Here is a 10,214-nt window from a genome sequence, read left to right on the forward strand (position 1 = left end):
ATCATATCGGTCGCTAATTAATCAGACATTTAATTAATCGATATCCGTAGGTGCTTCAACTTAGTAATAAGTAAATGTTTGAGTTTATCTTTTGTAGAAAAAATTAAACGACAATCAATTTTTGATATTGATAAAAATAAATCAGATATGAGATTACATAAACCTCATCTATATTCTTTGAAACAGAACAATGTCCATTTTGGATATAAGAACACGCTTAAGCATGCGTCTATAGTTTTGTAAACTGATCCATAATACGTTCTTGTAAGGTATATATTTGATTGTTAACATTGAACGATGATAAGTGACCCTGATCTTGGGTTTGTTGATCAGTCCCGAACGCGCTGCTCACTGAAATCGACGCGAGTTTTATTATATGGTGAGTTTTCAGAATATATCACATGAATTATATGATATTGTACAATTATTTTTATTAGAGTTAAATTTGTTCACCCTATGCTAGATTCACACGTTGCAAGTTTTTCTATGAAATTTGTTTTATCCTTGCTGTTCAAGCGGCGTTTATTCATGTTATGTACATAAATGTGTAGAGCCTCCATGAAATGCTATCCTTGTCCGTTATTTAAAAAAAAATATATATATTAAGCACAATTTGTTTTTGCATTTCCTAGCAATTATATACATATTGTGCTGTATTCAAATAGAGGCTGATTTAATTAAATAATACAGGTTTGCGTAAATTTAAAACTTCAGACAGATGATTTTTTTTATTCGCGCGGTTTATAAATAATTTATCATTCAAACATACATCGAGCATCAAACTCTAATTATTTTGCCATTCGCAGCCAATTACGTATATTAGTATCAAACGCCGTCTACGATTATTTTATTGTCATGATTATTATCTGCTACATGATAAATGCATTTACACCTGAATTTTTATATCAGGTTTTGCGTTTACTTAATCAATAAAACCAGTTTTAGCTTACAAGGCAATAAAAGAAATTAACAGCGTTTGAGAATAATTAAACGACAATGCGAAAATTGTTATTAAAATCCCGTGCGAATTAAAACAATAGCAAGGTGAGGTATCGTGGGTCACTCGGTTGGGACGAAGTTGCCGACGCTATATATTGTGTTAATTCATAACAAAATGAAATAGAAATAGAGAGACAGAGAGGGAATGGTCGCCTGGAAGGGGACATACCGCTTTTTTCTTACGTGTAGTATGCCGCATAAAAGAACTTCGTTCCAAAATTTCGTGCAGTCTCTATGCGTTCACGCATCCTACGAATTTAGGTAGGACAACATAAATGGATTTGTATTTCAATTTTGCATACTATAAAGGGCAAGGTATTATATTATATTAAGGTAGTTTTAATGTGATAATTATTATTATATATTTGAGAATGTACCAAAGGACGTCCCAATATGAAGATTCATTAAATAAATATATTCTTTAATAGCTGCCGCTGGCGGCCTAAGTTTGTCTTTCCTTTCCTTGAAGTTCAGGCTTACTTTATACCAAATTTAATTAAATTCAGTGGTTTGGCCGTGAAAGAGCAATAGAGTTACTAACGCATTTATAAAATTAGCGTCGAAATTTCTTATAAGAAAACAGGTACATAACATTAAATCCATATAAATAATTATTTCTTATTGAATTTTGTCTTGGTAGATTCGTTAATTTATATAATAATGATACATGATTAAGTTTTTTTATTTTTTATTTTCACGATTCTTTTTTTTTATGGCATTTGTTGGCAGACGTACGTATGGGCCACCTGATGGTAAGTGGTCACCACCGCCCATAGACAAAGGCGCTGTAAGAAATATTAACCATTCCTTACATCGCCTATGCGCCACCAACCTTGGGAACTAAGATGTTATGTCCCTTGTGCCTGTGATTACACTGGTTCACTCACCCTTCTAACCGGAACACAACAATACAGAGTACTGTTATTTGGCGGTAGAATATCTGATGAGTGGTCACGATTCTTATATTTAAATGGAATCATGGACTAGACTTGATGAGATGTGTTGATAACATAAAATTATACCTTAAGATTGAAAATTTCTATAGTTCCATTGAATCATCATGGTTACGGTCGAACCGGAAACGTTCCTGGAATACATAATAATTGAGTATCGATGGCTGCTCGTGATCACCACACTGATGCCACTTTCGTTCCTGTGGAAAATCTGGTCAGCCTGCAGGAACTATGTGGTGTTTACAATGAACAGTGCACCAAAAGCCCATGAGAGTAAGGTCAAAGATGTTCAGAGGCAGGTAAGTCTTGTTTTGATATTTTATATAATTCGCACTAAACTGATTAAATTAGTCTTCAACCATCTTCCTAAACGACACCGGCCAATACATTTTCGATTCATAGAATAGGGATATAGGAATATCATGTAAATAAAAAATATTTATATTGATTTAATAGTTTACGTTGGAATATAATAATTTGATTTAATCAAAAAATCCTGCTAAATATTTATAATATCGCGCCTATATTGAGATAGACCTTTTTAAAAGGTTTTGGCATCATAGCTACTTTTGGTACTTACGTATTAACGCCACCGCAAAAAAAAAGGATTGGGCTTAGAATTCGATTTCTTCTTCTATTCTTCACTTTAATTTGACTTTCAACTTTGCCGACATTCAAAACACCATTCTTTCACGAATTTATGATGAATATTATAGACTGTAATAGATTTGTACCAATGAGATCGCGTCAATTCGTTGTCAAAGTTGTTTATTTTGTTTTATGTCTGGAATATATACTAAAGTTCGTCTCGGCTAACACAAAATTATTGTATTGGTTCTTGGTACAAATACAACAAAATACCTGTACCTTTTTGTACCTGTTTTGTACCTTATAAAATCAAACCAACCAGATTATTAGCTTGTATTTTAACGTTGTATCTATGAGTTGTTGTTATTTGGTGTAATTTATTGTCAATGTATTGAATGATCTCGACATCTCGGTCACACCCCATGTCGGGCCATTAAAAAGTATTGTTTTTTTTTCCGGTAAAAGTATGGAGTTTAAAGTGTAATATGTACACTACCAAGCCTTGCAGAACACTTAAAGTCGTTGATAGCCTGCGCCTGATCGATCTCTGGTGGTGAAGGATTATCGTTACATAGGATTTTGGCTTTTTTGTAGGTAGAATGGTAATTGGTCAATTATGATGGCCATAACTGCCCATAGACATTGGCAACGTATGAAATTTTAAACTTTTCTTATGTAACCCAACCTTGGGAACTGAGATATTACGTTCCTTGTGCTTGTATCACTCACTCTTTAAACTGGAACACAACAATACTGCTTGGCGAATGTATGATGACTGGGAGGTACTTACCCAGACGGGCTTGTAAAAAGTCATCCAGGGAATAAATAATGCTACTGTGTTGGAGTACACACACTTGTATATATCTCCTACACCATTAGCTTGTTCCTGACCAAAATCCAGTCAGAGGTACTTTATTTTGAATAATATGTACCTAAATGTAGGCATATACATAATGGGAATTCACCATTCGGACGTGTTCGATTGAGGTTTTGTTAACTATTGCGATAAGATTTTACGATTTGATAAATTAAAATGACACCTGGCTTTATAGATTGGGTTCGTTATCTCTGACGCGAAACATCTCTTTTTGCTTTGCACATGGACACTTGTTTTGTTTACGGATTGACTTTTGTTGCTGTGGAATAGGTTTTAACTCTAACTCTGACACGGAGACGGACAAGAGGATAGGCTAAGGCTGAGTTGAAGGTCAAAGCCAGAGAGGAGGACTTCGAGTAATCGCTTCGTAGTCGAGCGTTCATTTGTTTTCTGACATTGGATGTCCACACTGAGGATCCCACGAACATAGTTTAGGAGAAACTTCGCGCGCAAGCTGAAGCCAAAGTACAAACTTCATGTTGGTGATAGCGCAATAGTTCTCGAATTAAAAAGCAGAATTTGTAAAGAGGCTGAGCGAGTCGGCGGCTGCACTACTTTAGCGTCACGGATAGAAGCCGAAGAGACCCAAAAGCTCCGCGCTGATAATTGTGGACATCCGCAAGACTGAGGTGAAGACTCACCGCCGCTTGTTCGCGTAGAAGTGGCCCATGGTGGCAGTAGCAAATGAGGCATTCGCCAGTTCTGCACATGATGTTTATACGATGGAGAAGTTTAAGGCCTCCATCAACTCGCCGATCGGCGCTATGCTCGCGTCCGATTTCTAGAACTAGAGGATCGTCAGGGATACAATGCTCTCTGTTAGCTGCGGATAAGAGGTGGATGTTGGCGCAGTAAATTACTGCATCCTGCGCGCACGCCGGAGATGATTTCTCCATAGATAGCCTAGGACATATCCTGGCTTTTCTATGCCTTTCTTGAAAATCGTTTATCAAAAGGCAAATATAATTTATAAAAGATAATATTTTTGAGACTAAATATATTCCCCTTTTTCATGCCAACTTGTGAAAATTAATGAAATAGTACATTTTAATCTTTCCATGAATACTAGTGAATATCCTGATTCCTAAGAGGACGCTCAAATTATACTACTTCCAAAAAAAAACAAATCCTTCTTCTTTTTCTGATTATCGTCCCATTTTTATCCTTTCCTTTCTTTCGAAAGTTTGTACGTCTCATCCATACTCAATTGAATTATTTCCTTTCCAGAAATATTCTTCTGAATCCTTTACAATCTGGCTTTCGACCTGTACTTCCGTCACAGTACGACTACTTCTTTGATCAAGGTTTCTGATGATATTAGGCTAGGAATGGATAATCAACAGGTTGCGGTGCTGACATTATTAGATTTTAGTAATGCCTTCAGCACCGAGGACTTTGATATCCTTCTTGCTGTCCTCGGTTCTCTTAACATATCTCCACAAGTAATTGACTGGTTTCATTCTTATCTACGTTCTTCTCGGCAGCGTGTTGGTGTTCACGGTTCTTTCTCTAACTGGTCTGCTATAACTGCTGGCGTGCCGTAGGGTGGCGTGTTATCCCCTCTTTTGTTTTCAACATTTATTAATTCTATCTACTTTGATATTACACCTCTCTACCACTTGTATGCAGAGGATCTTCAAATTTACTCTTTAAGTAAAATTTCGGATTTAGCTAAAAGTGTTTATACACAGTCGGTCGGCCAGTCGGTCGTCCATTCGGCCAATCAATAAATTATAATCATAAATAAACACGTGAAATCTCACTGGGCGTCTGTGACTAGATTATCCTGTTAATTTGAACACATAATATTTTCTCTTAACAGTGGTACTTATTCGTATTTATATATTTTAGGTAAAAAATTGGTTATCCGGGGACCGCAGCACTCAGCTTTGCACTGGACGACCAACTTGGCAGACAATGTCCTTTCGCCAGGGCATTTACAAGAAAATGTTTACCAACATACAAATCAATCTCGTTGACGTGCTGGAAGTTGACACTAAGAACATGGTTAGTATAAACGTAAATTATTCTTTTATAAGTTGTTTAAAACAAAAATAATCTTTTTTCTTTGCTGTTGGCGTGGCTTTGTCGAAAATATTCTGCCCACGTCAAGTTTGTCTGTAAACAGCGGTGGTGGATCGAAGCAATTTAAAATTCAAATGTTAAAATAAATATTAAATATATGGAATAGAAATAAGATAAAGATTTAAATATAGTGTTGTTTGTGAAACTTACCAGACATCAGAAATATGGGCATTTTTGTTTATATAATAGGAGATAGAATTGTAAAACAGTAGAAATTGTGTTTTCTGCATTTATTACTCAGTTTTATTTGAAGGTGATGTTTTCCTCAATATGTATTCCGTCTAAGATAAATCTTAGATTAATTATAAATTGTATGGGTCATAGTATAAATATTGTTACAAAATGGGACTAAATATTTCACATTTTTTTAAGAAAACTATTCGACTCTACAAATAACAAACTCAAACTCAAATTCCTTTATTCAATATAGAAGTATTACACTTTCTTATTGATTGTCAAGTTAAACACTACCACCGGTTACAATACTGTGGGTCAGTAAGCAGTCTTTTAAAACTAAAAAAACTACATACATATGGTGTTGTATTCGGCAAGCCACATTAAACAATGCCTTAACTTTAACCTCTTTTATGGTCTGCAAATTTAACTCTTTGGTTACATATCTAGAGTACTATTAATGTTAATATTATATCCCTTCCAGACAGTTCGTTGCGAGCCATTGGTGACTATGGGACAGCTTTCCCAAACTCTAGACCGTCTCGGTCTTGCGCTAGCCGTCGTTCCAGAGCTAGATCAGCTGACAGTAGGAGGTTTAGTAATGGGCACAGGAGTAGAGACATCTTCGCATGTATATGGACTCTTCCAGCATATATGCTTACAGTATGAATTAGTTCTTGCTGACGGATCTATCGTTACTTGTAGTAAGGTAAAAGATTATTAAAAGAAGTCTTATTGAGGTAGTGTAGTTGCAGAAGTCTTTGCTACAGTCATTATTTTTTTACCAAAACATTTTCACGCCGTTAAAGGCATAAAAGTGTACTGAGATTTTGAATTTTTATCACTTAATGAAACATCGACCATTACTTGCAAAATAATATGGTTCAAACAGGTATGGTTCATAATAATATTTGTAGTACATACCTAATGAAACAAACAAATCACTTAAACATTTAGTTGTAGTCTGTAGCAATATCAAAAGATGAAACCAAAAGGTTTAATACAAAATAATCTTAATACACTTGAGAATAAATTGAACAATGTAAATCTTTTTTAGGATGAAAATCCAGATCTCTTTTACGCAGTGCCGTGGTCATATGGAACATTAGGATTCTTAACCTCAGTCGTTATCAAAGTTGTTCCTGCTAAAAAGTGAGTCACTTTTGAATTTATAGTTAAAATTTTACATATGCTGACGAGCTATTATAATCTTCTTAAGGATTTTTCAGAGTTTTTATACGTATGAGCCAGTGTAACTACAGGCACAAGATTGTTCCCAAGGTTAGTGGCGCATTGCGATGTAAGGAATGGTTAATATTTCATACAGCGCCATGGTGTCTATGGGCGACAGTGACCACTTATCATCAGATGGCCCTCTTGCTCGTCCTCCTACTTATAATATATATATCATACAAAAATTATAAAAATAAATTAATTAAATGTAAAGATATGATGCAAAGCCTATATCTTACTATTTAATAAAATTGAAAACTTACTAAAACTATCATTTGTTAACATGTGTTTTTAGGTATGTTCGTATTGAATATCATCCATATACGAACTTATCAGATCTTGCGAAGCGTTTTCAAGAAGAATCAGTAAATAAAACACATCAATTTATCGAAGCTTTGCTTTACACGAAAGATAGCGGCATGGTGATGACTGGCGACATGGTGGATGAAGTAGGGAAGGACGGAAAGGTATTTTTGTATATTACGTTAATTATTCCCTTGCATTTATCTCAATTATTTGGAATAACTGTGGAGACAAACGTGAAAAACGGATTTTTTAGATTTTTACTGTGGGCCACTTGCTTGTCGAAACTTTTATGAGATTGTTTTTATAAGTAGCCTTTTGCGGGCTTTATACATGGGTGCATATAACAAAAACTCTTATTTTATATTAAAATATAATGATTTACTCCTTTGATAAATGTATATGTTTGTCAATATTCGCCATGCATTTTCAAGTAAGATTGGATATATGCTTTCGATATTTTTTCTAAAGCAGTATCTTACACATCTACAGTATCTATCACAGAGCATGTTGGACAATATTGGAGAATATAAATACTTAATGATTTTTTGTGTCATTTCAGTTTAATCCAATTGGCAAATGGTACGCTGAGTGGTTTTTCAAACAAGTTGAAAAGTATCTCGATGGCTATCGTCGAGGAAGTAAAACAACCGTTGTGGAATATATTCCATTACGAGATTATTATCACCGACATACACGAAGTTTCTTTTGGGAACTCCAGGTATTAATTGGTGTTAGGAAAAACTACAATTGATTAGGCTTTTGTAATATATTTACTACTTTTATATATTTCTATATATTTCAGGACATAATACCATTCGGTAACAACGTTATATTCCGTTACCTGTTCGGTTGGTTGATGCCTCCTGAAGTTTCCCTGCTCAAACTGACGCAGCCAGAGGCCGTCACCAAACTTTACAACAAGGCTCACGTCATTCAAGATATGTTGGTGCCAATCGAAGCCTTGGAAGAAGCTATAGATGTGTTCCATAAAGAGTTTGAGGTATCTTCAGCCACCCTGTAACTGTTAAATTGAAAGAGGTTTTACATTGAGCAATAGTTATGTTAAGGTCTTTTTGGTTGTGCATCTGTTCTACTAGAACGTTTATGGCAATGTTAAATTTGTTTTTTAGGCTTCGGAAATTTTTGAAAAATAATGATTCAGTTTTGGTAAGGACCATATTACATATAAAGAGTTTTCAATTTGTGTTTTATCGCTTTCTGAAGTTAATTTTAAATAATTATTTCTTTTTGGTAATTAATTTGCAAAAATAAGTCAACAGTCAGTCTGTAATAGAGCTGATGTTTCTGAATGTTGATTGATCATAGATTTGACTATAGTATTAGTCAGTCAGTCGGGTAGGCATTTTTAGCACGAAATATTTTTATACAATCATATTTTTAACAAAAAAATGTTTCACTCGATATCCCTTCCCACTTTCAATATATCTGCATGTATTTGTATCCGCAGATCATAGCGAATGTATTTATTTAGGTTTTTTATATTTACATTTTTTCTTTTAAATCCTTTGCAGGTATATCCGATTTGGCTGTGTCCATTCAAAGTATTCAACAATCCAGGACAGTTGAAGGTCCACTCTGGCGATTGGCAGATGTTTGTAGATATAGGCGTCTATGGTGTTCCAAAGGCTAAAGGATTCGAAACAGTAAGTTGTTAATAAATAACTCTTTTCATGAACTTAAGCTTAATAGCTTATTTTAAGCTACAAATAGTGCTCAGCTATATAGCATGCAGTAGACACGCAATAAAGTCACAGGTTCCAAGCTAGAAGCATTCACATAAATTAAAGTTACCCTTTTCATAATTGAGAGCCGAGATGGCCCAGTGGCTAGAACGCGTGCATCTTAACCGATGATTTCGGGTTCAAACCCAGGCAGGCACCACTGAAATTTCATGTGCTTAATTTGTGTTTATAATTCATCTCGTGCTCGGCGGTGAAGGAAAACATCGTGAGGAAACCTGCATGTGTCTAATTTCAACGAAATTCTGCCACATGTGTATTCCGCCAACCCGCATTGGAGCAGCGTGGTGGAATATGCTCCAAACCTTCTCCTCAAAGGGAGAGGAGGCCTTTATCCCAGCAGTGGGACATTTACGGGCTGCTAATGCTAATGCTTTTCATAATTATATCGGACAACGACCGTCAAAAAATGTTCCTATGTGTTAAAAGTTTGGAAAAAAGGACATTTGGAATAAGAGACAAATATTTGCATCGTTTGTTAGCATCAGATTTTTTCTGCAGCGGTTCCGACTCTTAACACTGTTTGCCTGATATGATATGATATGCCATTTTGGCGATACAATTAAAAATCTTTTTAAATAACTTTAATTGTGGAAAGATATGAAATCATAAAACAATCAACAACTTAATTCACTTGCAGATTGAACATTTAGCAATTTACCTTTTCAGGAATCATCAACTCGTCGTATAGAACAATTCGTAACTCAAAAGCGTGGTTACCAAATGCTCTACGCAGACACGTACACTACTCGAGAAGAATTCAGACGGATGTTCGACCACACGCTCTATGACAAGATGAGGAGCACCTTACCACATTGTAAAGAGGCCTTCCCAGAAATATATGGAAAAGTTAATAGATTAGTTAGAAAGTAGATATAAGGTTATACTTATTTTGTTATATAATTATTATTACTAGAGTAACCATGATAGTTCAATAAGCACGTGTTTTATTCTTAAATATACAATAGTTTCTTAAAACATTGTTTAATTTATGTTCTTTAGAATAAGGAAATAAGTCAAATAGTCATGAAAGTAAAGATGATATTATTAATGATTTAAACAAAATAAAAGAACGAATTGTTTAAAAAAAAAATCTTAAAATATTTTTTTAATTGTGAAATTATTTTCTGAGAAATTTTTTTGCTAAAGATATTATTTTGAAATTATACTCATATTATTGATACGCTTGTTAAAAATCTAATTTAAAGCATAAAGGTCGTTCAAAATTAAAAAAAAATC

The 10,214-nt window shown here is 34.6% G+C and overlaps 1 protein-coding gene across 1 annotated transcript; it reads left to right on the forward strand.

The window, feature by feature from the left end:
• The first annotated feature begins 262 nt into the window (after positions 1-262).
• Positions 263-9,912, forward strand: LOC125073731 (delta(24)-sterol reductase-like). Its single transcript, XM_047684743.1, has 10 exons — positions 263-379; positions 2,045-2,251; positions 5,269-5,424; positions 6,161-6,385; positions 6,734-6,828; positions 7,205-7,376; positions 7,775-7,933; positions 8,018-8,215; positions 8,748-8,879; positions 9,645-9,912. The coding sequence occupies exons 2-10, from the start codon at positions 2,060-2,062 to the stop codon at positions 9,846-9,848; spliced, it is 1,533 nt and encodes a 510-aa protein (XP_047540699.1). The 5' UTR covers positions 263-379; positions 2,045-2,059; the 3' UTR covers positions 9,849-9,912.
• The last annotated feature ends 302 nt before the right edge of the window (positions 9,913-10,214 follow it).

Source organism: Vanessa atalanta, chromosome 25 (assembly GCF_905147765.1).
Source record: "Vanessa atalanta chromosome 25, ilVanAtal1.2, whole genome shotgun sequence".
In the NCBI taxonomy this organism is placed as follows: Eukaryota; Metazoa; Arthropoda; class Insecta; order Lepidoptera; family Nymphalidae; genus Vanessa; species Vanessa atalanta.

Coding starts and splice junctions, on each gene's coding strand:
- LOC125073731 (XM_047684743.1), top strand. CDS start 2,060: ATGGTTACGGTCGAACCGGAAACGTTCCTGGAATACATAATAATTGAG. Junction 5,425..6,160: donor AAGTTGACACTAAGAACATG/GTTAGTATAAAC, acceptor TATCCCTTCCAG/ACAGTTCGTTGCGAGCCATT. Junction 8,216..8,747: donor TGTTCCATAAAGAGTTTGAG/GTATCTTCAGCC, acceptor AATCCTTTGCAG/GTATATCCGATTTGGCTGTG.